The sequence below is a fragment of the Trichosurus vulpecula genome, chromosome 2, assembly GCF_011100635.1.
Source record: "Trichosurus vulpecula isolate mTriVul1 chromosome 2, mTriVul1.pri, whole genome shotgun sequence".
NCBI lineage: Eukaryota > Metazoa > Chordata > Mammalia > Diprotodontia > Phalangeridae > Trichosurus > Trichosurus vulpecula.
This window is the reverse complement of record NC_050574.1, coordinates 57,972,261-57,998,255: the sequence shown is the minus strand read 5'-3', so window position 1 is coordinate 57,998,255 and position 25,995 is coordinate 57,972,261. Positions and strand designations below refer to the sequence as shown.

The window sequence follows — 25,995 nt, the reverse complement described above, 5'->3', positions numbered from 1 at the left end:
GTCCCCATCCCTGTCTCTGTTTCTCCCCTCTACTCACTGAACCCCCATCCCTGTCACTGCTTCTCCTGTCTCCTCACCAAGCCCCCATCCCTGTCGCTGCTTCTTCCCTCTACTCACTGAGCCCCCATCCCTGTCACTGCTTCTTCCCTCTACTCACTGAGCCCCCATCCCTGTCGCTGCTTCTTCCCTCTACTCACTGAGCCCCCATCCCTGTCACTGCTTCTTCGCTTTACTCACTGAGCCCCCATCCCTATCACTGTTTCTTCCCTCTAGTCACTGAGCCCCCATCCCTGTCACTGCTTCTCCTGTCTCCTCACCAAGCCCCCATCCCTGTCACTGTTTCTCCCCTCTACTCACTGAACCCCCATCCCTGTCACTGCTTCTTCCCTCTACTCATTGAGCCCCCATCCCTATCACTGTTTCTCCCCTCTACTCACTGAGCCCCCATCCCCTAGGATTGGAATCACATGAAAAATCTCAGTGCAGACATCCTCACTCACCTTGACAAAGCCCTAGAGCAGCCCTTGGCCCCCCTCCCTCCTCCCTGCCAGCACTTCCCCCTTGGCCATGGCCACATACTACTTCCACTGCACAGCCCTCCTCTCCTGTAGCTTTATTCTATTTGTGTTCAATTAAACAAATATTTATCAGGCACTTGCAGTGTGTTGAGCTCTGGGCTCAGCACTGGGGATATGGAGCCAGACAGGACAAAGTTCAGCCTTCAATGTGGTTATTATCTAAGAAAATGTTTGCTAGGGACACCAGACCTTGATAACCTGCCCAGCCTTCACTCAAGCTCTCGTCCAGGGCCACCTCATGGCTTTGGGGGACCCTGAGTTCTCAAAGGCTACCAATGATGAGCATACACTGGCAGGTCCTTTGTTGTCATTTGGTCACTTCAGTTATGTCTGACTCTTTATGACCCCATTAGGATTTTCTTGGCAAATATGTTGTAGTGCTTTGCCATTTCCTTTTCCAGTTCATTTTATAGATGAGGAAACTGAGGCAAACAGGGTTAAGTGACTTTCCTAGAGTTACATAGGTAGGAAGTGTCTGAGGCCAGATTTCAACTCAGGAAGATGAGTCTTCCTGACTCTCTAGACCTGGCACTCTATCCACTGTGCCACCTAGCTGCCCCAGGCAGGTCTCATCCCACTGGAAAGGTCTGTCATTCAAGGACAAGCTAAGAATAGAAGGATTCATCACCAAAAGGTAGGCCACCAAGGGATGAATATTTTAAGCTATTTTTAGTCATAAAAATCTTCTTCTAAGCCATGGTGTGTTTGTTGGGGTGGGAATGGACTTTCACTCCTTATAGAGTGAGAAGACACCCACGTGGATTGGATTAAGGACTTTGGAAATTTTTGAGATAAGCAGCCAACTCTATACTAGGCTCTTTGGGAGTGGGAGTGGGGAATAGAACTGGTTCCCATCTCCAAGAAGCTTGTAATCTGATTGGGTAGAATAAAAGGTATGGTGGGGGGAAGTATTGGATTTGGAGTCTGGGAATAGGGGTTTGAATCCCATCTCTGGTACTCACTTGTTGTGTATTTGGGTAAATTACTTCCCTTTCTAGACTCTTGCTTCCTCACCTACAAAATAAAGGAGCTGTCTTCCAAGACCTCTAATGTTGTGTCCAAATCTAAATGACATGAAACTATTATATCATAGCTCCTAATGTAAGAACATAGTGATATTCAAATGTTCTTTTGTGCTGAGGAAGGCAAGAGGCAGTGTGTTATAGCAGGTAGGGAGCTGTCCTTGGAGCCAAGGACAGCTTGGGTTCAAGTTCTGCTTCTGACAAAAATTAGGCCATTTAACTTCTCAGGGCTCCAGGCAATTCTAAGACTCTACAGTTTTCAGAGTTGGTTCTGACCTGGATCTGTGGAGGATGTTTCCACACCCAGGAGTTGCCTACATCAATGAAATCACAGATCCAACCAAAAACAAACCAACCAAAAAAAGATGTGCTAGACCTGAGACATACAAAGAAAAAGTGAAGTGATCCCTGTTTTCATGGACCTTACATTCTATTGGAGGCATATATTATGTTGATAAATAAGTATAAAATAAAGGAAAATTGAAGTATTAAAAAACTAAACAATGGAAGTTAAAAAAAAAAACTAATCAGGGAAGGCTTGGAGGTGGCCCCTAAGATGACCCTTGAAGACCTGTAAAGCAGGGATTGCCTGTATGGGACTGAGCCAGAACAATAGAATATAACATTGAGTGTTAGGATGGAAAAAGATTGATTATTCTTCTTTGAGTCGTGGTTTTGCATCCTGTGGTCAGTGGCCTATGGTATGAATGCCAGTATACTCTGTAGAAGGGACTTACAGAGATTAACAAGGCCAAATGTCCTTGATCCAGAGACAGGAAAGAAAACTTTGAATTTCCCTAGCACTTAACACAGTGCTTGGCATACAGTAGGAGCTTAACAAATGTTTGCTGACTGACTAACTTCCCTAGGTCTTTGTAGTCCTTTTGGCTATCCCAGTTTTCAGAAGACCTAGGGTCCTCACAAGACTACTGCCTTTGTCCAGTGTCTAAGCAAACATACTATTCAAGGTTGGGTTTAGTGCTCAGAGGCACTAGAAGACATTTCTGTTGATTTGTATCAAGCAGCTGGTTGGAAGACAGTTGCCTAATAAAGAAATCCCTCTATAAACCAAGTGGCCTCCTTTGACACAAAAAGCCTGGGCCTTCGATGCTCTTGGGGAAATCTTTCCAGAAAGTTCTAGAAATTACTTCCTAGTGCAGGCTTTGCATTAAAATTGCAACTTAGCCGTTCTATCAAATACAAAGGGAAAACAAGGCAAAGATATATTTGGAGACATTAGATTAGAGCAGTCAGCATTCTACCAATCTAAGAACTTCCAGGATGAGGCAAAGATATAACAATTCACAGATATCCAAACAATAAAATATTTCCCTGGAACAGACTTCATTTTGTCTAGTCGTATACAACAAATGGTTGTTGTTTTTGTTCAGTCATCTTTCAGTCAAGTCTGACCCTTCATAACCCCTTTTGGGGTTTTCTTGGAAAAGATGTTGGAGTGGTTTGCCATTTCCTTCTCCAGCTCATTTTACAGATGAGGAAACTGAGGAATCAGAGGTTAAATGACTTGCCAAGGGTCACATGGGTAGGAGGCTGGATTTGAACTCAGGTCTTCCTGACTCAAGGTTCAGTGCCCTATCCACTGAGTTATCAGCTGCCTCAAAGGTATTTTATAGGCTGACATTTAGACAGTGTCTTAAGGTTTGCAAAGAACCGTACAAACTCATTTAATCTTCACAAAAACTCTAAGAGGTAGGTACTATTATCTCCACTTGACAAGGAGGAAACTGAGACAGAGAGGTTAAGTGACTCATCTGGGGTCACACAGCTAGTAAGTGTCTGACACAGGATTTGAACTCAGGTCTACCTGACTCCAAGTTCAATATTCCACTTGCTACCTGGATATATTCAGATCATCACAATATATTCAAAAGAACATTTTAGCATTTGAATACAATTAATCTATGTATTTACAAAAAGTCTCCCTGATGGGATAAGCTGAATATATCATCTTTTCAGTCTTCCCAATGTTATGTATCTGACATACAGGACAACTCATATAGCTGCATTGAGTCACAGAAAGAAATTTTTTTCTTTTATTCAGTTTAATTTTTTTCAATGAATAAATATTTGTTTTCTCTCCCTCCCATCCCACCCCCTGTTGAAAAAGAAAATCCTGGCAACAAATATGAAAATATATCTGTAAATATATACATATATAAATATAAACATGTATGTATATAGTTAGTTAGTTAAGCAAAGCATATTTCCCCCGCTGGCCATTTCCAAAAATGAATATCTGCATCTTGAGCCCATCACCTACCCCTCTGACAGGAGGTGGAAGCAGGTTTCATCATCTAACTTCTGGAATTGTGGTCACTGAAAGAAACCTGAATCAAACTAATGTTCTTTAAGTCTTTTCAAAATCAAATGACCTGGAGCTATTTTTAGTCATTTCTCCTTCCCACCCCCATCCGTTATTCGCATGTGCTATTTCAGAGTGCACAAGAGTAAATGAAAGCTGAGGGGAAGATGCAACAAAGGGTTCTGGAATCAGTACAGACCCTAGGCTTCTCTGAGCTACTTCATGGACTAAGGCTTCTTTTGCTAAGCCAGGGATCCCACTTTAGTCTTATTGAGCATGAAGATAACACACATTTTGGCGCAAACAACAGTTAGAAAATGTGTAACTTTTTATAAGAATGGTATTCTGCCCCTGTGTTCTGATCACAGAGGATTTAGGGACACAGTAAAACTCAACATATAAAACATTTTAGGCATTAATAATAATCATAACAATAACCATTATACAGTGCTTTAAGCTTTGTAAAGCACTTTCCCTATGTTCCCTCATTTGACTCTATAATAAAGCTATGTAGAGGGTATCCCAAAAGCCTTAATCTAAGTCATTAAAGCTTACATCTTAAGCTACTAAAACATAAAACTGCACTAAGACTTTTGGGACACCCTGTAATATACAAAGGAAAACTGACATTATTTTATCAGATCTAAGTCTAAGAGTTATAAAGTGACCTCTCCATGGTATTCCCAAACAAAATTTTCTGTCCTATTGTATTCTGGGCAAACATCTGAGAAATTAAGTTGCCAATTTGTATACTGAAATTCCACATCACTTAAAGTGTATGATAGCAACTCAGAATATCTACCAAGAAGTACTTTCTAATCTTTGTAACATCCAGATGAAGCCTAAAAACATTCTCTTCTTTGAGGGAACAAACAGATCTGGAGTGTCTAATCTCCACCTCTTTGATCTCCCTTAAGACTGGTAGACCATTAACAAAAACAAAAACACCAATGAAGAAACAAACATTTGTATTTTGTTTCCACATAAAATATAGACTTTGCTACAAAGTTTTCTTTCTTTCCTGGGACACCAGCCAAACTTCTCCAGCAGGCTATCTTATCTACTAAACTCTCTTCCTTTTTTAATCAAATCCTTAGCACTTCACAGTTGGAATAGTCCTTAAACAGATAAGCTCTGTTCTTAATAGTCTGGGGAAAGGAAGGAAGGGAGGGAAAGAGGAAGGGAGGGAGGGAAGGAGGAAGGAAGGAAGGAAGGAAGGAAGGACGGAGAGGAAAAAAAGAAGGGAAGAAGGACTGGAGGGAGGGAGGAAGGGAGGAAAAAAATATGCTTCAATGTGTCCTTTGGGATTGTCTTAGATCATTGTATTGAATTGTAAGAATAGCTGTTATTCATAATTGTTCATCATAAAATATGACTGTTACTATAATCTTTGGTAGTTCAATTGGCATGGCATGGAATGGGTTGATTAATTTGGATAGAATTGACATTTTTATTATATTGGCTCAGCCTACCCATGAACAATTAATATTTTTCCAATTTTTTTAATTTTATTTTTTTTAATTTATTTAATATATTTAGTTTTCAGCATTGATTTTCATAAAAGTTTGAATTACAAATTTTTTCCCCATTTCTACCCTCCCCCCACTCCAAGATGGCGTATATTCTGGTTGCCCCATTCCCCAGTCAGCCCTCCCATCTGTCACCCTACTCCCCTCCCATCCCCCTTTCCCTTCTTCTCTTATAGGGCAAGATAAATTTCTATGCCCCATTGCCTGTGTATCTTATTTCATAGTTGCATGCAAAAACTTTTCTTTGTTGTTGTTGTTTTTGAACATCTGTTTTTAAAACTTTGAGTTCCAAATTCTCTCCCCTCTTCCCTCCCCACCCACCCTCCCTAAGAAGGAAAGCAATTCAACATAGGCCACATGCGTATCATTACGTAAAACCCTTCCACTATACTCATGTTGTGAAAGATTAACTATGTTTTGCTCCTTCCTAACCTATCCCCCTTTATTGAATTTTCTCCCTTGACCTTGTCCATTTTCGAAAGTGTTTGTTTTTGATTACTTCTTTCCCCCGTCTGCCCTCCCTTCTATCATCCCCCATTTTTTATCTTCTTCCTCCTTCTTTCCTGTGGGGTAAGATACCCAATTGAGTATGTATGGTATTCCTTCCTCAGGTCAAATCCGATGAGAGCAAGATTTACTCATTCCCTGTCACCTTCCCCCTCTTCCCTTCCTACAGAACCACTTTTTCCTGCCACTTTTATGTGAGATAATTTACCCCATTCTATCTCTCCTTTTCTCCCTCTCTCAATATATTCCTCTCTTTTCCCTTAAATTGATTTTATTTTTTTAGATATCATCCCTTCATATTCAACTCACCCTGTGCCCTTTGGGAATATATATATATACCTACATAGACACACACATATGTATATATATGTATACATATATATGCATATTCCTTTCAGCTACTATGATATTGCAGTCTCATGAATCATACACATCATCTTTTTATGTAGGAATGTAAACAAAACAGTTCAACTTTAGTAAGTCCCTTATGATTTCTCTTTCTTGTTTACCTTTTCATGCTTCTCTTTATTCTTGTGTTTGAAAGTCAAATTTTCTATTCAGCTCTGGTCTTTTCACTGAGAAAGCTTGAAAGTCCTCTGTTTTATTGAAAATCCATATTTTGCCTTGGATCATGATACTCAGTTTTGCTGGGTAGGTGATTCTAGGTTTTAATCCTAGCTCCATTGACTTCCGGAATATTGTATTCCAAACCCTTCAGTCCCTTAATGTGGAAGCTGCTAGATCCTATGTTATCCTGATTGTTTTTCCACAATATTCAAATTGTTTCTTTCTAGCTGCTTGCAGTATTTTCTCCTTGACCTGGGAGCTCTGGAATTGGGTGACAATGTTCCTAGGAGTTTTCTTTTTGGGATCTTTTTGAGGAGGCGATCTGTGGATTCTTTCAATTTCTATTTTACCCTCTGGCTCTAGAATATCAGGGCAATTCTCCTTGATAATTTCTTGAAAGATGATATCTCGGCTCTTTTTTTGATCATGGCTTTCAGGTAGTCCAATAATTTTTAAATTATCTCTCCTGGATCTATTTTCTAGGTCAGTGGTTTTTCCAATGAGATATTTCACATTGTCTTCCATTTTTTCATTCCTTTGGTTCTGTTTTATAATATCTTGATTTCTCATCAAGTCACTAGCTTCCACTTGCTCCAATCTCATTTTTAAGGTAGCATTTTCTTCAGTGGTCTTTTGGACCTCCTTTTCCATTTGGCTAATTCTGCCTTTCAAGGCATTCTTCTCCTCATTGGCTTTTTGGAGCTCTTTTGCCATTTGAGTTAGTCTATTTTTTAAAGTGTTGTTTTCTTCAATATTTTTTTCAGTATTTTTTGGGTCTCCTTTAGCAAGTCATTGACTTGTTTTTCATGGTTTTCTCACATCCTTCTCGTTTCTCTTCCCAATTTTTCCTCTACTTCTCTAACTTGCCTTTCCAACTCCTTTTTTTGAACTCTTCATGGCCTGAGACCAGTTCATGTTTTTCTTGGAGGCTTTTGGTGTAGGCTCTTGGATTTTGTTGACTTCTTCTGGCTGTATGTTTTGGTCTTTTTTGTCACCAGAGAAAGATTCCAAAGTCTGAGACTGAATCTGGGTGCGTTTTCGCTGCCTGGCCATGTTCCCAGCCAACTTACTTGACCCTTGAGTTTTTCATCAGTGTATGACTGCTTGTAGAGCAAAGAGTACTTTGTTCCAAGCTTGAGGGGATGCGCCGTTGATTTCAGAGCTTTTACAGCCAGCTCTGCCACCCCAGCCCTCCTCCTTCCTCAAGAACCACCAACCCGGACCTGATGCAAATCTTCAGCAGGCTCTGCACTCCTGCTCTGATCTGCCACTTAATTCCTCCCACCACGTGGGCCTGGGGCCAGAAGCAACTGCAGCTGTAGTTCTGTAGCTGCATCTCCCTCACTGCACCTGGGGCAGTGGCCAAACCGCGAACTCTGTCCCCCACAGCTTTTCCCACTAACCTTCTCTGTTGTCTTTGGTGTTTGTGGGTTGAGAAGTCTGGTAACTGCCACAGCTCACTGATTCAGGGTGCTAGGGCCTGTTCTGCCCAGCTCCTGGTCTGGCTGGTCCTGCTGCCTCCCACGCTGACCTCCACTCCCCTCTGCTCCATGCACAATAGACCTCATCCAGTGACCATCCAGTCTGTCCTGGGCTGGATCCCTGCTTCCCTCTGCTATTTTGTGGGTTCTGCAGTTCTAGAATTTGTTCAGAGCCATTTTTATAGGTTTTTGGAGGAATGTGGTGGGGAGCTCACACAAGTCCCTGCTTTCCAGCCGCCATCTTGGCTGCCAATATTTTTCCAATTGTTTAGATCTGACTATATTTGGGTGAAAAATCTTTTGTAATTGTGTTCATATAGTTCCTGTAGTTCCTTAGTAGATAGATTCCCAAGTATTTTATGTTGTCTACAGTTATTTTAAATGGAATTTCTCTTTCCATCTTGCTACCAGATTTTTGTTGGTAATTGGAGAAATGTTGGTGACTTATGTGCATTTATTTTATATCCTGCAACTTTGCTAAGTTGATAATTATTTCAAATAGTTTTTTCAGTTGGTTCTCTAGGATTCTTCTAGGATACCATCATATCATCTGCAAAGAATGATTTGTTTCCTTGTCACCTATTCTAATTTCTTCAATTTCTTTTTCTTCTCATTGCTGGAGCTAGTGTTTCTAGTACAATATTGAATAATGGTGGTGATAATGGGTAACCTTGTTTCACCCCTGACATTATGTGAGGCTTCAAGTTTATCCCTGTTACAGATAGTGCTTGCTGATGGTTTTAGATAGATATTACTTATCATTTTAAGGTAAACTCCACTTATTCCTATGCTCTCTGTGTTTTTAATAGGAATGAGTGTTGTATTTTGTCAAAGGCTTCTTCTCTATCTATTGAAATACTCATGATTTCTATTGGTTTTGTTTCCTTCTGTTTTTTAAAAACTTTGTCCCAGGAGAAAAATCTTGAGAATCAAGTGCTCTTTTCAAATAATTAGGATGGGGACTGGGCCTATGATTTCATTGGTATGGGAACTCCCATACAAGGAAATTCCCTCTACCAATGCAGGTCAGCCCTTTCTCTTCAACTAGGTGACACAGTGAATAGAGCATTGGACCTGGAGTCAGGAAGAGCTGAGTTCAAATTTGGCCCCAGACACATTCTGGCTGTGTGACCCTAAGGAAGTCACTTAACCTCTATTTTCCTCAGTTTCCTCATCTGTAAAATGGGGATAATAATAGCAACTACATTGGCATTGTTGTGAGGGTCAAATAAGATAATAATTCTAAGGCACTTAACACTGTGCCTGTCACATAATAAGTGCTATATAAACGTTAACTATTCTTATTATTCTCTGCAATTTATGGTCTTAGAGAGCTGCCTAGAGCACTGAGAGGTTCAGTGAATTGCCCAAGGTCACACAGTCAGCTTGTGGGAGAAGCAGGGCTTAAAGACAAGGTCTTCTCTGTCCACTGAGTATTCTATGCTGCCTCCTTCAAATAATTAACTTTCTCTAAATCAAAATTACTTTGCAATAGCAAATAATTGGAAACATCACCATGAGTGAGAGAATCCTGCTCTACCGTTATTTACACACCTTTGAATCATGGTGTAAATATGTGAACCAGGCTGTAGCATATTTATCTGGAACAGATAGCACCTTAGAACTACTGGCCCCTATTTTTCTTTTCATAGCAAGTTTCCTTCAGGTAGATCCAGCAAACCCCATTTGAGTTTACAGATAGCAAGTCCAGGGGATAGAAAGTTAAGGGAACTGTATATGCCGGGGTCATCTGAGCAAGAAGTTCACAGGGGTCAGTGCTAGGAAAGAATGGGAAAGTAGAGTTTCTCTTGACTTTTAACCTAGAATCTCTTAGTCCTAGACTTAATAGCCTTTTCTAGTGATATTGAGGGAATATGGAAGAGGAAATGTTCCCTATCTGTCAGGTCACCAGATTCCACTTATGTCCCTTGAATTCTAGCCTATTGATCACGACACTCAAGATCACCAAAGATAAGTAAGGCTAATGTTAGTTTGAGTCAAATCGTGTCACAGGCTTTATATTGCTAAAAGAAAAGTTACCAAAGGTATGGCTCTCAGGGTGTCAGGAGTGAGAAACCTGCAGCCTTGAGGCCACATGTGGCCCTCTAGGTCCTCAAGTGTGGCTCTTCGACTGAATCCAAACTTCACAGAACAAATCCCCTTAATAGTAAGGATTTGTTCTGTAAAGCTTGAACTCAGTCAAAAGGCCACAACCAATGACGTGGAAAGCCACATGTGGCCCTCTAGGTCCTCAAGTGCGGCCCTTTGACTGAATCCAAACTTCACAGAACAAATCCCCTTAATAGTAAGGATTTGTTCTGTAAAGCTTGAACTCAGTCAAAAGGCCACAACCAACGACGTGGAAAGCCACATGTGGCCTCAAGGTTGCACGTTGCCCACCCCTAGATAGATACTCATCCCCAGACTAGCATCAAGATGTATAATCTCAATTCATTTGAGAAGACATGATTTACACTGCTGAGAAAAACATTTAGAAATTTGCTGTTGTTGTTCAGCTGTATCTGACTCTTCATGACCCCATTTTGGGGTTTACTTGGCAGAAATAATGGTTTGCCATTTCCTTCTCCAGCTCATTTTACAGATGAGGAAACTGAGGCAAACAGGGTTAAGCCCAGTTAGGAAGTGGCTGGAGTTGAATTCAGGTCCTCCTGACTCCAGGCATGGAAACTCTATGCAATGTGCAATCTAACTGCCCTCCCAATTCGTTTCACTTAAGACAGATTAGAAAAATTCAGTTCAAATGGTGGAACATTCACTGACTACACCTGAAGGAAACCAGCACAATTTTAAGGTCCTACTATAGAGAAAAAAATCCTTATTTGACTCTAAGCCCTAAGCTCAGTATCCTGCTATAGCGAAATACTCTCTTAACTTTTCATTTCAACATTGATTCCAACAGATTTGGTTTATATAAAACTGGTCTGGCACAGATCTGAGCAAATTCTTCCCCATTTAGACAATTTCCCACTTGAAAAACATCCAAAGAGATTTAGTCCTCCGATAATTGGGCCTGTGGAGTTCAATGAAGAAAAGTCTGTGCCAATATCTTCCTTGACAGTAGACCAATCTGAGTCTAAGGCACCATTCTGTCGCAGCAAGTAAACTGAGCTGTGTTCAGTGATCAGATCTCTTAGAAATAATATTTTTATCAGTTAAATCCAATGCAGTTTAGCGGCAGCTAGGTGGCGCAGTGAGTAGAGAACTGGCCCTGGAGTCAGGAGGACCTGAGTTCAGATCCAGCCTCAGACACTTGACACACTTACTAGCTGTGTGACTATGGGCACTTGACCCCAATTGCCCTGCCTTCCCCCCTGCAATAACAAATCTGATAAGGAGGAGGCAAGTGGCCTGCTGTGACACAAGAAGTCTAGGTCTGGCATATGCTAGTGGAAATCCTTCCAGAATGTTATAGAAAGTTCTAGAAATTATCTCACATTGAGGAAAGGAGGTTGCCTTAAAGTTACAAATCCAGAATAGTGTGTTGGTCACAAATGGAAGGGTAAAACAAGCCAAAGATAAAATTAGATCATAATGGTATCCTGCCACTTCAATGACTTACAGCTAGCTGGTTACACAGTGGATAGAGTGCCTCGCTTGGAATCAGGAAGACCTAAGTTCAAATTGGGCCTCACTCACATACTAATTTTGTGACCCTGGACAAGCTACTTAGCCTCTGTTTGCCTCAGTTTCCTCAACTGTAAGATGGGGATAATAATAGCACCTACCACTTATGGTTGTGGTGAGGATCAAATAAAATACTTGTAAAAGCACTTAGCACAGAGCCTGGCACATGGCACACAATATATAAATGCTTATTTTCCTTTTTTCCCTACATATGGGATGAGCAACATGTGGCCTCATATCACAAATATGCAACACAATAGGAGTCTTATGAGAACAAACTTCATTTTTTGCCTGGTCATAAAAAAATGGCATTCTCTTCTGGTGTCTTATAGTGTGTGCAGCCTTGCTTTGGTGTGTAGGTTTTTTTGTTTTGATTGATAGACATGTAGATTTTTACATGTAGATTTCTAGCAAATTTTAGGTAAACCTTATGCCTTACTTTCAATAGTGTATACTTTTGAGACCCCAGTATTTTGGCTTCTGCACTTGTCTTTGACAGGTACAAGGTTCCCTGATAGTGTGCTGGACAGAGACACTCCCTCTCCCCCTCCCTCCAGTCCCAAAGGCAGGACGGTCCTTTCCTTCAAATAGAAATTCCTCATCTTCACAGACTGCCCCTAAATCTGCTTTTCCAGCCTTGTTACACATCACCTCCCCTTCACTCTCTGTGGTCTAGTCAGATTGGCCTTTTTGTTGCTCCACACACACGGACGTTCATCTCCCACCACAGTCCTCCATGCCTGGAATGCACCAACTCTTCACTTCTATTTACGACTCCTTGTTTCCTTAAAAATTCAATTCAAATACTACCCTTAGTAGAAAGTCTCTCTAGATCTTCCTCCCCACTCCACCTCCTAAAAAAATCTTCAAGTTTCTAGAAAAATTTATTCTATAGAAACTATATGTGCACAATATCTCCCTCATTTGAATGTAAGTTCCTCAAGGGCATAGATTGTTTTGCTTTTGCTCCTGAGTCTCCAGCAGCTAGCTTAGTGGCTGGCAAATGGAAAGTTCTGATTAAGTGCTTGCTGGTTGATTGATTCAGGGATGCTGCTACAGATCTCCAAAAGGCGCCAGCTCCAATACTTGGACCGCCAGGCCTCTGTGAAAGTGTCCTGTGCTTATAAAGAGGATGAAGGACTGTACAAAATCCAAGTGCCCTCTCCCTTCGGCTCCAAGGAGCAGAGTGCCTATGTGTTTGTGAGAGGTAAGTTCTGGGGACAGAGAGAAGGAGCAATGGAGGGCTGGCCTGGGGAAGAGAGCGGGTCTGAGATGTTTGGCACTGAGAATCCCAGACAGGGTAGGAGCTGGGGATGACCCAGTGATGAAGATGGGATAGGGCCCAACCTTGTCACAAACATCACTGCCACCCTACGCCTTCTCCTAAAGCACCAATGATCTGAACAATGGAGGGGATGCTGGTGGAGGTGAGGGTGAAGTATGGAGAGATGATGCAGCAGATTAGAAAGGTGCTGTAAAATGAAAGCCAGTCTGAAGTGCACTCTGTTTCAGATGCCCCTGCGGAGAAAGCTGGGGCTCCAGGATCCCCACTGAACGTCCAGTGCCATGATGTGAATAGAGACTGCCTGATTCTGACCTGGGTCCCACCCAGTGACACCCGGGGCAGCCCTATCATTGGCTATACCATTGAGAGGTGGGTGCTGCAGGAAGGGCCAATGACCAGAAGTAAGAGCCTACCTTATACATAGGAAGATGTGTGTCTTATTTACTGTGGGGAGTGGGGAGGGAACCTAGGAAACAGAGGGCACCGTCCCTGTTCAAAGAGGACTCAGAATGGTAGGGATGAAAAAGACTTTAGAACACAGAATGACAGGCATAGAAGGAACTTTAGAACATAGACTGTCAGGGCTGGAAGGGACTTTGGAACAAAGAATGTCAGAGCTTAAACAAAATCTTAGAACACAGAATGCTAGACCTGGGAAGGACCTTAGAACAGAGAATGTCAGAGCTGGGAGGGACCTTAAAACATAGAATGTAGACACTGAGAAGGACCTTAGAACAGAGAATGTAGACACTGGGAGGGGCCTTAGAACAGAGAATGTCAGAGCTGAAAGAAGGGGTCTTAGAATCCAAAATGTCAGAGCTGGGAGGGATCTTAGAACAGAGAATGTAGACTCTGGGAAGGACCTTAGAATAGAGAATGTCAGAGTTGGAAGGAGAGGTCTTAGAATCTAGGATGTCAGAGTTTGAAGAGCTCTTAGAACTCAGAATGTCAGACATTAAATGTCACAGCTGGAGAGACGTTAAAACATAGTATATCAGATCTGGGAGGGCCCTTAGAACACGAAGTGTGGAAGCTGGAGACCTTGGAACACAGAATGTCAGGGATCATTCTGACTACTGACCCTTCATTTTACTGATGGGAAAAAAGGACCAGAAAAGGAAAATGACTTCCCTAACTCCCAGGTCTTTACAAAAAGGCTAGTTTTCTACAAAGGCAGAATAGGATCAAGTCAGAGGATATGGTGGAGGGAGCCGCTTGGAGAGCCCTGGAGATCTGTGGGGGAAAAGGACCTTAAATGGAGGAAAAGTCACAGAAGGGGGACATTGTCCTGCTCTGTTTGCTCTAGCACCTGGCAGTAAGGAGCAAGGGCAGGAGCAATGGGGTCTGGCTTATAAAAGACCAAGGCAGCAAATGCAGATTAAGATGTATTTTAGAGTAAATTGAGGGAGGACTAAGAAAGGAGGACTTTTTTGGAAGAGGTAAAATTTAATCCCCAATTTGAAGGGGCCTTGGTTACTGGGGAGATAAGAGGAAAAGGGCCTGGATTTCCAGGAGGGGACATTCATTGTCAGTGTTACATCCAAAGGCTCTGGGTATATAAAAGATGGAATTTATTTCTTCAGGCTGGGGCACAGTGCCCATGTTGGAAAGCCTAGAACTTCAGTTATCTCTGATAATAGGTGCCAGGGAGAATCTGGGGTGTGGGAGGCCTGTCATGAGGCCCCTGGAGGAACTTGCCGGTGCCCTGTTCGAGGACTCATTGAGGGGCAGAGCTACCGCTTTCGGGTGAGAGCCATCAACAAAGCAGGCACCAGCCTCCCTTCCAAGGCCACAGAGTTGGTCACTATGCGAGACCCCAAGGAAGCCGAGAGGAAGACAGGTGGGTACAGGGATGCCAAAGGAGCTCCCTATCTAAAAGGGAATTCATAGTCCCTGCCTACACATCATTGGAGATACAAGACACACACACACACACACCCTTGAAACAGTGAGACAAGTAGTATTTGAATAAGTGACTAATAAAAGGAGAGCTATAGAGAAGATGAGGCTACAATAGGCACAGAACGTTCTGAATGGGTGAGTTTGCCCAGCAAACTTCCAATGTGAGTATTCTGCTCATTCTATTTCCTATCCTGAGCCCCTTCCTAAATCCTGAAATGTTAGAGCACACAAAGCTAGGAGGGTTCTTAGAATACAAAATATCAGAGCTGAGAGGGACCCTAGAACATAGAGTGTCAGAGCTGGGAAGGCCCTTAGAATACTGGATGTCAAAGCTGGAGGAGGGAAGGGCCCTTAGAATACATAATGTCAGAGCTGAGAAGGCCCTTAGAACACACAATTTCAGAGCTGGGGGTGGAGGGGAGCCTTAACCAATATCTATTCCAACCCCTTCATTTTACAGAGGAGATCACTGAGGCCCAGAAAGAGCAAGTGAAATCAGCTTTAGCCGAACTAAAGGCCTTGATTTCTATCACAGACACTCACACATCCCTAATCCAAATCTATTCTCTGTCCTAGTGATCCCTTTTGATCTTATGAGGAACATCACAGTCAGCAAAGCTGATACTGAAGGTAACATCAAGCCATGGCAGAGAACATGAGATTTTAACACCATCCTTAGGGGGAAGTGTAGTCTAGAACAACGCTGAGGAAGTGTGGAGCCCAACATCATCCATAGCAAGCATGAGGCTAAGACCTAGGCAAATGGAAATCTAGCTTGCTCTGTACAAACCAATGCCTCCACACTGAGATGAGATGAAGATGATGATGATGATGGTGATGGTGATGATGGTGGTGGTGGTGGTGATGTTGATGATAATGATGGTGGTGGTGGTGGTGGTGGTGGTGGTGGTGGTGATGGTGATGATAATGATGGTGGTGGTGGTGGTGGTGGTGATGATAATGATGGTGGTGGTGGTGATGGTGATGGTGATGATAATAATGGTGGTGGTGATGGTGATGATAATGATGGTGGTGGTGGTAGTGGTGGTAGTGATGGTAACGACGGTAATGGTGGTGGCTCATAGTTATAAAGCACTTAAAAGGTTATAAAACCAATTTACATACATTGTCCTAGTTGGCCTTCATAACAGAGTAGAACCAGGACAAATATTTGTAACCATTCTATAAAGGCTCAGGAGTTAAAAATGACTGACCCAAGGTCACACAGCTTGTCAATGTCAGAGCCAGGACTTGAATCTTCCTATTCCCAGACTAAGGCTCCCGTCATTCTACCAGCAGAGCTGTGGGCTCTTAAGACAAAGGCCACAGGAATGCCAGCATGCTGTCTCAGGAGGGCAGGACACTTCCCTTTAGCTAGAGCTGTATTTCCTTTGAGTCTCAACTACACCCAGGGAGATAATAGTGTTCAGGAGCGAGAATGGAGAAGCATTTGCAGATGGAACAAAGCCCCAGGACCCTGGGTACAAACAGCTTTATGGAGTTTCTGGAAGAGAGCCTTTCTTTTCCATTACTAGTTATTGGAACAGTGATAGAGGGAATATGAAAAAAGTAGCATGGCATGATGCATAGAGAATGTACCTCCAAGCCAAGAAGACCTGGCTTAGATATCAACCTCTGCTATCTTTGCAACCTGGCAATTCTCCTTCACTGTTCTAGGCTCTCTCTAAGACTATACTTTGCAGAAAAGCAGCTGTCTTCCCTAAACCAACAAAATCACTCCATTCCTATCCCTACCTATCAATTCTCAATTGTCTACAGATGATTTTTCATCCCAGACCAGATTCCCTTAGGAAGAAGCAAGCTCTTAGGTCTCCCTCTAGACCCCTCATTAAGAGCTTACTATATGTCAGGCACTGGAGAAACAGAGATAAAAATTTGAAAAGGTCCTGCTCTCGAGAAGCATAGATTCTTTTGAGGGAGATGGAGTTTTACTACTGAAAAGAACCTGAGAACCTAAAATGTCTAAACTGGGAGGAACTTCAGAACAGAGAATATTAGAATTGGAAGGAACCATAGAGGTAGAAACTTAAAAGCAACCTTAGAGGAATGTTAATAGTAAAAGGGATGTCAAAACACAGAATGTCAAATTTGGAAGGACCTTTATAGAGTTTTAAGCTAGACAGGACTTTAGAAGACAGAATGTCAGAGTTGGGAAAGACCTTAGAACACAGAATGTCAGAGCTGGGAGGAACCTCAGAATAGAGAATATTAGAATTGAGGGGAATCTTAGAGCATAGAATGTTAGAGGTGAAAGGAACCTCAAAACATAGACTATTAAAGCTAGGAGGATCTCTAAAACAGAATTTTAGACCAGACAGGACCTTAGAACACGGAATATCAGAACAGTCAGAACATAAACTATTCAGTTGTGACAAAGGCCTTAGAAATCATCTAATCCAATACTCTCACTTGAAAATATGAAAATGTCCTGTCCTTCAAACTATGTAATACATTGAATAACCTCCTCCCTGAAGCCTACTCAATTCAACAGCCAAAATCAAAAGGATAGAGTAGGCCCAAGTAATGTGTTTGGGATGGTGAGGGAGGAGCCTGCTTAAAGATAGCCAGCCATCAGCTGATCGATGCTTTCATTGGATCCCTTGTAGACTTGGTGACCATCCCCTTGCCTCCCACCAATGTCCGAGCCAGTGAGACTCGGCAGGCTTATGTCCTCCTGTCCTGGGATGAGCCATGCCCCCGAGGCAAAGAGGACCTGACCTACCTGCTGGAGAAGGTGAGGAGACCCTGAAGTTCTCCCTTTCATGGGTACCTCGCCAAGATGGAGGGTTGGACCATGCAATCCAGGAGGGTAACCAGAGTCTTCGTCTGAGGAGATCTTTAGAAAACAGAAGTCTCCCATGTCCCAGGCCTCTAAGAATCAGTCTAAGACAAGATCCTGCTCTGCTGCATTAGAGTGACTGAGAAATAATGTTAGCTTGCATTTCTATAGAACTTTAAGGTTGAAAAGCGTTTTTCCTTATACCTACCCTGTGAAGGAGACAGTGCAAATACTATCACCCCCATTTTAGAGAAGAAAAACTGAGTCCTGGAGAAGTTTCAGTGACTTTCTTACAGTCACATAGCTAGACAGTTTCAGAGCTAGGACTTGAGCCCATGTCTTCAAACACCAAATCTAGGGCTCTTTTCTGTATGTTTGACTATGAGGTTAATCTCCAAAGCTCAATAGAAACATTTTTGGACAATCCACCATTTTTCTATGTTTGTCATACTACTGTGCACTGTCCCATCACCCTGGAGAGTAAGGCAGAGGTTGACTGCTTGCCTTTTAGTCAGTCATAGGCAGCAATGCTTGGGAGGCAGTGAGCTCGGAGACCCCTGTGAAGTCCCCAAGATTCGCACTCCTGGATCTGGAGAAAGGGAAGGAGTATCGATTCAGAGTACGAGCAGCAAACCGGTATGGCCTGAGCGATCCTTCAGAGCCCAGCAAACCAATCACCCTCGGAAGTCAGCCAGGTATTACTGGTGGGCAGAGGAAGGAGGGCACATCCTGCCTCAGAACAGAGATGGAGAGGACAGGCCAGCTCTCCACCTCCACTACCATGGCCCCTTAGGACACAGCCCTCCTCTCCCCTCCTACCCTTACTCATCTTGTGGTTTTGGTTTATTTTGTTCTTTTAGCTACTCTTCCCCCTCCGGCTCAAGTCCAAGTTTTCAGAGACACAAAAACCTCTGTCTCCCTGATTTGGGACCATGTGACAGGAGACTCTGAGCTCCTGGGCTATTACATATATTCTAGGGAAGCAGGCGCTTCTGAATGGCAAACTGTTAACAACAAACCCATCAAGAGTAACAGGTAAGTCCTCCCTACGTCCTTGGTTCCCAAAGTATAATCACTTCCACATGAAGGAAACCATTGCATCTGAGCTGGAGAGCAGCTACTGGGGCAGTGGCTTTGAAGAGGGCACCAGCCTCTCTCCCACTCTGGAGATGCTTCTAGTTAGCAGATAAAACCCAGAATTCTGGATTCTAGGATAGCGTCTAGATACAGACATCATTGACTTGGATTATTAACTTGGAGCTGGGATGAGATTGTAGAGATCCCACAGTCCAACTTCATTTTAAACTTATTAAAATAAATAACTGAGGACCATTAGAGCTTGTGATAGGCTCAAGATCATGCAGAAAACAGAGCTGGGATTTGAATCCATAAGAAGAACCACCTCTGGGCTGGTGCTTGTTAGGATGGTCCATTGTATTGTCATGAAGCTGTTTGTCATGGATGGAGTGAGAGACAATGAACCAGGCTTTACAGCAGCCCATGAGGCTCTGGGTGGGAATCTGATGTATTTAGGAGGATTTCTCTGTCTGTATTCCTCTGTGTGCATGTGTGTGTGTGTGTGTGTGTGTGTGTGTGTGTGTGTGTTGTGAACCTGAAAGTTTGGTTAGAATGGGCAAAGAGGCTAGGTGGTATATAAATTCACATTGTTTATTAAATTATTATTTAAATTATAAAAAATAAATTATTATTAAAGCTAACAAAATACATGTATACATGGAGCCAGAGCTTTAATTCTGACTGGCTGATAAAAAGATGAGAAGTCTTATATACATTTTAGAACAATCCCAACTCAGGATGTCTATATCACTCAAATCGATGATCTCCATATGTGTTTAACCATAGCACGAGAAAGGAATTTTCTTAATTAAATAAGTTGTAAATACAATAAGATAGGAGAGTTGGCAAAATTTAAATTACAACGCAAGATATCTGTGTTTCCTTTACCATTAACATGACATAACATAGTGTATGTCCATAAAATATTAAGATAAGAAAAGTCCCATTATTCAAGGTAGTGTCTGGTCAAGGCGCCTTGTCCTTGGTAGTCTTTATCAGAAGAATGCTCTGGTCAGCTTCATCTGGCCTTGTAGTGCTGATCCAGGAAGACGCATTTTCAGTTCACTCAGAGAGCAAGGCATGTCTGTTATGCCATAGCATTACAAAGCATTATGGTAGATTAAGCTCAGAGTGGGCCACAATGACTCTCCTGTTTGACTAATTCAGCTTTTAAGCCTTTCTCAGATCATAGGGGTTGAAAATGGTTTGGGGAGGGGTCTACAGTATACATATGTGTGTGTGCACGTGTGTATGTGTGTGTACATGTGCATATTGTGTGAGCGTATGTGCAGTACACACGCACAGGCAAACACACACATGCAGCTCCCTGGGGAAGTCATCAATGCCAAGTTTTGTTGTGAGCTTCCTGAGGTTTGAGGTACCAAAAAACACCAAAAGTTCTTGGGTGGTGATGAATCTATGGCACAGGGTCAGAAACAGCCACTGCCTTAACTACATCTTTTCCAGTCTTCCTATTGTCTCATAGGATTGAGGAATAACAGATTCTCAGAGATGAATGGGACCTTCGTGGTCTAGTCCAGCCCATGTTTGCCTGTGAATCCCCTTCCTCTCCTACTGAGACTCCCTTCTAAACATCCACCAAATGGAATTCCAGCCTCCAGTTGAAAACCTTCAATGAGAAGACCCTCATCAGCCCTCCTCCACTTTTTGGACAGCTATAACCATGAAGAAATTTTTCCTCGAATTGAGCCTAAATCAGTATCTCCTCCATTGCTATTCTACCTTCTGGGTCCAAGCAAAGCAAATCTAATCCTTCTCCAGATACTTGGAGACAGCTATCATGTGCTCCTCAGCCTTCTCTTCTCCAAACTAAACAAGCCCAGTCCCTTTGACAGAGATCTTCATAAGACGTTGTTTTCAAGTCCTTTCACCATTCTGCTTGCTCACTAATTCTGCTCCAAGTTCCCAAAATGCTGTGCCTAAAAAATGAACACAATATTCCTAATGTGGTTTGGCCAGAGTAGGGTACAGTGGAACCATTACCTCCCTTATTGCAAATGCTAGGACTCTCAGTGAAACCTAAGATAGTATTCCACTGTGACCGTATTGAACTTCAAGGTAACTAAGCCCTCAGATTTTTTTCAAACTCTTCTCCCATCTTGTACCTGTACAGCCAATTTTTTTGGAACCCAAGTTTAGGACCTGACAGCCTCTCTAACAAGCTTCTTATCATTCAATCTAACCCATCATTATAGCATCTCGAGATCTTTTCGTATCCTGAGTCTATCATAACAATATGCTAACTCTTTGAGATTTGTCTTGGAAATAAATTTAATAAAATTTAATAAACTTTTAAAATTTGAATTTTAAATTTAAATTAATTTAATAATTATATATTTGTATATATAACATAATAATAAATTTAATTTAAAATTTAAATTTAATTAAATTTCAATTTTTAAAAATTTAGTAAACATGCCATTTATATCATCAAAAACATGAATAAAATTATGAAACAGCTCCAGGACATTGCCCTGGAGCAGTCCATTGGCTACCTCCATTGAAGCTGACTTGATATACTAACAAATCTAGTTTCAATTGAACTGTTCTTTAGTCATTCAGTCGTGTCTGACTCTTCATGACCCCAATTGGGGTTTTCTTGGCAAAGATACTGGAGTAGTTTGACATTTCCTTCTCCAGGTCATTTCACAGATGAGGAAACTGGGGCAGAATTGGGTGACTTGCCCAGGATCACACAGCTAGTTAGTGTCTGAGCTCAAATTTGAACTCAGGAATATGAGTCTTCCTGACTCCAAACCCAGGGCTCTGTGTACTATGGTGCCATCTATAGGCCCCTTGGAAATTTACACCTTGGAAATCAGCAAAGACTGCATTATCGGGGCTTGAATTATTGTTTTGTTGGTTGTTTAGAATGTAAACTTAAGAAAATTATGGAGAAAATGTTGATAACCATAGATTAAACCTAAAAGCATGTCATGCATTTTCAGAGATATGGTTCCTCATCCCATGAATGGCCCTAAGGACTTCCTCAGTTTAAGTCTATAATCCTGTGGAGGCAGAGACTTCCCTAATGCCATGACCCCTTATTTTCCAGTCACCCCCAAATGATGGTCATCACATTGAAGGCGTGCTATGGCCTGTTCACCCCCACCATGCATATTTGGGCTATTTGACATTTTCATGATTCCGAGGACAAAGAAGTCCATGATTTGTAGCTCTAAGACATCTCTGGGAAAATACTGATCTTAAGGAAATGGGCTTTGCCAATCACAGGTACTGTGGAATCTGTGAGCAGCCTGGCCCAGACTGTAGCCCTCAGATTTCTCCATATATTTTTCAGGCCACACCGGGTCTATCAATGTTGCTTTGAGACTCTGTACCTAGTGCTCCTGAAGATCATGTGTTCCTCTCACAGGTTTTCGGTCCCCGGACTAAAAACAGGGAAGGAATACGTGTTCTGTGTCCGGTCAGTCAGTGAAGCTGGAGTGGGAGAGAGGTCAGCAGAAACAGACCCTATCACCGTCAAACAAGCCATTGGTATGTACAAGGGACCAAGGCAGCTTGACTGCCTCCCCAGGTCCCAGAGCCATGGGGCAGGAATCCATTTTGGGGTCTTACGGGCAATGCTATGAGAGGCTAGAACATGGAGAGCTGGAAGGGGGTCCAGCCTTCCCCTCTGGCAAATGGCAGGGAACAGTCCCGCAGATGACATGCGAAGCCCAGTAGATGACACAGAAAAAGTTTAGAAATTGAGAAATGCATAAAATATATGGGTACCCCAAATATAATATATCTAACACCCCAAATTTTACAGTAAGGTTCTGTAAACATCCCATAAAAGAAAAAATTCAGACTTCTTCTCTGGTACAAAAGGAGGGCCAAAAATTTTATGCGGATTTTCCAGATCATGGGGCTGCCTAGCCCCTAACCCCCACGATGTAGAAGGTGTAACTGTAGAAATAATGCGGCCAAGGTCACACATCAATGAGTAGAAGGACCAGAATTCAAACAAATTGAGTGTATTCTTAATGACACTACACTTGGCTTGCTCCCCTTTCCCCCAGGGACTCAGTTTCTTTTTCCATAAAATGAGGCTGAAGCGAAGGTGGACAAGGGAAGCATTAAGATCACTTCCAGTCCTGACATTCTACAAGATTTCTCTCAACCCCCAATGCTGCTGCCTGGAGAAAAGTGCTGGCTTTAAATCTGTCTTTTCTCTCTCACCCTTGTCCCCTCACCCCCAGCCACACCCTCTGCCCCCTATGGATTTGCCCTCCTGGCCTGCGGGAAGAATGACATGGTTATTGGGTGGAAGCCCCCAAAGCGCAAAGGCGGAGGCAAGATCCTGGGCTACTACCTGGACCAGCATGAGGAGTCAGCGCCCGAGTGGCTGCCAGTCAATCAGCAGCCAGTGCCTACCCGAGTCTATAAGGTATTCAGCCGAAAAAGCAGCCTAGCATTCATTAAGTACCTACTATGTGCTGGGCACTGTGATAATTGCTGAGGATACAAAGAAAAGTAACAGTCCCTGCCTTCAAGGGCCTTATAATCTAATGGGGGACACAGCATGCAAACAACCACGTACAAACAAGATGCTCACAGGTTAAAATGGGGCTGCCTCAGAGGGAGGGCGATGTGATTAAGGTGGGACTTGAGCTGAGACTTGAAGGAAACAGGAGGCAAGGCAGAGGAAGGAGAGAGTCCTAGGCATGGAAGACAGGCAGGAAAAAGTCCTGTCACTGGGAGCATATTGTGTGAGGAACAGGAAGGAGGCCAGTGGCACTGGATCAGAGTTCTTGGAGGGGAGTATCTTAAGGTGTAAGAAGCCAGGGAAGGTACGAAGGGGCCAGGGAAGATAGGAGGGGGCCAGGAAAGGTAGGGAGGGGCCAGGGAAGATAGGAGGGGGCCAGGAAAGGTAGGGAGGGGCCAGGGAAGGTAGAGAGGGGCCAGGTTATAAAGGACTTGAATAGCCAAGCAGAGGATTTTATATCTGATCCAGGAAGTCATAGGGAACTGTATAGGATTAGTTGAATAGGGTCAGCCAACTCTCAATTATCTATGCTAGTTCTGTGATGGGAGTCCTCTAAAACAAAAGAGAAACCAAAAGTCAGATTGAGCTCAGGCATGTGTTGTCTGAGTTGATTGCCATAAATTTGTCTCCTCTTAATTCACCTTGATTAGACCAAAGGAAACCATCTCAAAGTTAAATATTTTGATTCAATTCAAAAAGATTTATCAAGGGCCTACTATGTGTCAAGTGAGAGGGAGTGTACATAATGGATAGAGTCAGGAAGGTAAGACCTGGATTCAAGTCTAGCCTCTGACATATGGTGGGTGAGTGAACCTGCCCTCAAGAAGCCTGCATTCTACTGAGAGGAAAAAAATATATATATATATATATATGTATATATATTATATATATATATATATATATATATGCAAAGAAGTCAATACTAGATATATACAAAGTAACTTCTGGGAGAATCAGGAAAGACTTCATGCATGCAGTGACCCTTGAGCTGTGCCTTGAAGAGGCACATCTCACTTTGAGAGGCTTGTTTGAACTCTCCCATAAATCTACCTGCCCTTTCTTCCTCATCCCTCATTCTCCCATACCTCTTCAGTGCTTCAGCCCTTTCTTGCCCTCACCCTTACGTGTTCCATGTTTTTTCTTCCCTGAAGATCAGTGACCTCCAGGAGGGACATTTCTATGAGTTCCGTGCTCGAGCAGTCAACTGGGCAGGTGTAGGCGAACTCTCAGAGCCCAGCGACCTGTTTGAATGTAAGGAGTGGACCATGGCCCAGCCAGGTGAGGCTCTGCCTCAGCCCCACACATCTCCCCGGGCCAAATGAAGAGGTGGCCACCAGGTTGCATCACCATGCTCTCTTTCCCTGTCCCACTAACCAAGCTATTCCTGTCCATGCTTCTGCATTCATTAACTCAACTCACTTCAGTTCAACAAGTATTCATTATATAACTACTATGTGCAAGACACTGCGATAGTCATGGAGAATACAAAGAAAAATCATGCCTGCCTTCAAGGACCTTACAATCTACTGGAGGTGTAGGTTGGAGGTTCAATCCATAGATGAAGCATTGAGTTTCGCAGCGAAAAAATAAAACAAAACTATTCCCAGTTAATGAGCTGACTCATTATCCCCTGCCACAACCTGGGCCTTGCCCATTGTTTGAGACAACCCCATAGAACGTTCACAGTCTTAGGTACTCAGAGCCTGACATGCAGTTGCCATCAGTAAGCTCATTTCAACTCCACGATTTTCCAAATCTTAGCTCATTCTACGTCACTCCAACAAAGAGTATTAGACTTTGGAGTGAGGAAAATCCAGCCTCAGATACTTGCTAGCTGTGTGACTATAGGCAAGTTACTTAATTTCTGTCTGCCTCAGTTTCCTTATCTATGAAATGGAAATAATAGTAACTCTTACCTCACAGGAGTATAGTGAGAATTAAATGAAATAGCAGATGTAGAGTGTTACATAAATACTGCTGCTATTCCTACTATACTGTTACTGGTCTGCTACTAGTAGTAATTGTCAACTACTAGTCTAGTACTAGTAGTAACAGTTTACCACTAGTAGTAACAGTCTACTACTAGTCTACAACTACTACTACTATCCCACTACTATCACTACTACTACCACTACTACTGCTACTATTACTACTACTACCCACCACCCCCACCATCCCAGGTGAGTTCTCCAGTGCCAGGCATGCTGACTGATTGACAAACCTCCCCTCCCCTCCTATATCTCCCTCTTCTCTCCTGCAGGACCCCCATATGATGTGAGGGCTTCTGAGGTGAGGGCCAGTTCCCTAATGCTGCGTTGGGAACCCCCACTGTACAAAGGAGCGGGGCCCGTCACTGGCTACCATGTGAGTGTCCAAGAAGAAGGTTCTGAGAAATGGAAGCCACTTGTCCCAGGTCCTGTCTCAGACACCCACCTGAGAGTGAGTACCTGTCCCTTGCTCATACATGATTCCATGTTTCCTCCAGTACATATGATCTTGTTGGTGCAGTGGGAAGTTGATCATCCCCCTGAACCAATGAGTCCCCTCAGTCCACTTGATGGCTTTACATGCGGACAACTTTGGTCAGAGTGCACTCTGGTTCCATTGGGGGTGGACTGGTCTCATAAAGGTTCTCATCAAATGGATTATGGGGTATCCATTGATTTGTTGTCCCCCTGATCAATCTCTTACTTGCTCACTCCCCACCCTTATTCTACACACTAGGAGAAATGGAAGCCCAGAGAGTCAGGAGGGTAGCCAGTATGC

At 42.8% G+C, this 25,995-nt stretch overlaps 1 protein-coding gene across 2 annotated transcripts in view; it reads left to right on the top strand.

Annotated features, from left to right (window-relative positions):
- Positions 1–25,995, top strand: part of MYOM3 (myomesin 3) — an 87,958-nt gene that overhangs the window by 26,144 nt on the left and 35,819 nt on the right. For both annotated transcript variants that reach the window (XM_036747030.1, XM_036747029.1), the window contains exons 10-20: positions 12,698–12,859; positions 13,165–13,306; positions 14,578–14,777; positions 15,416–15,469; positions 17,467–17,594; positions 18,151–18,334; positions 18,500–18,674; positions 22,114–22,235; positions 22,943–23,130; positions 24,381–24,507; positions 25,490–25,668. In XM_036747030.1, coding sequence (XP_036602925.1) covers positions 12,698–12,859; positions 13,165–13,306; positions 14,578–14,777; positions 15,416–15,469; positions 17,467–17,594; positions 18,151–18,334; positions 18,500–18,674; positions 22,114–22,235; positions 22,943–23,130; positions 24,381–24,507; positions 25,490–25,668 — 1,661 coding nt within the window. The remainder of the gene's footprint in view (positions 1–12,697; positions 12,860–13,164; positions 13,307–14,577; positions 14,778–15,415; positions 15,470–17,466; positions 17,595–18,150; positions 18,335–18,499; positions 18,675–22,113; positions 22,236–22,942; positions 23,131–24,380; positions 24,508–25,489; positions 25,669–25,995) is intronic.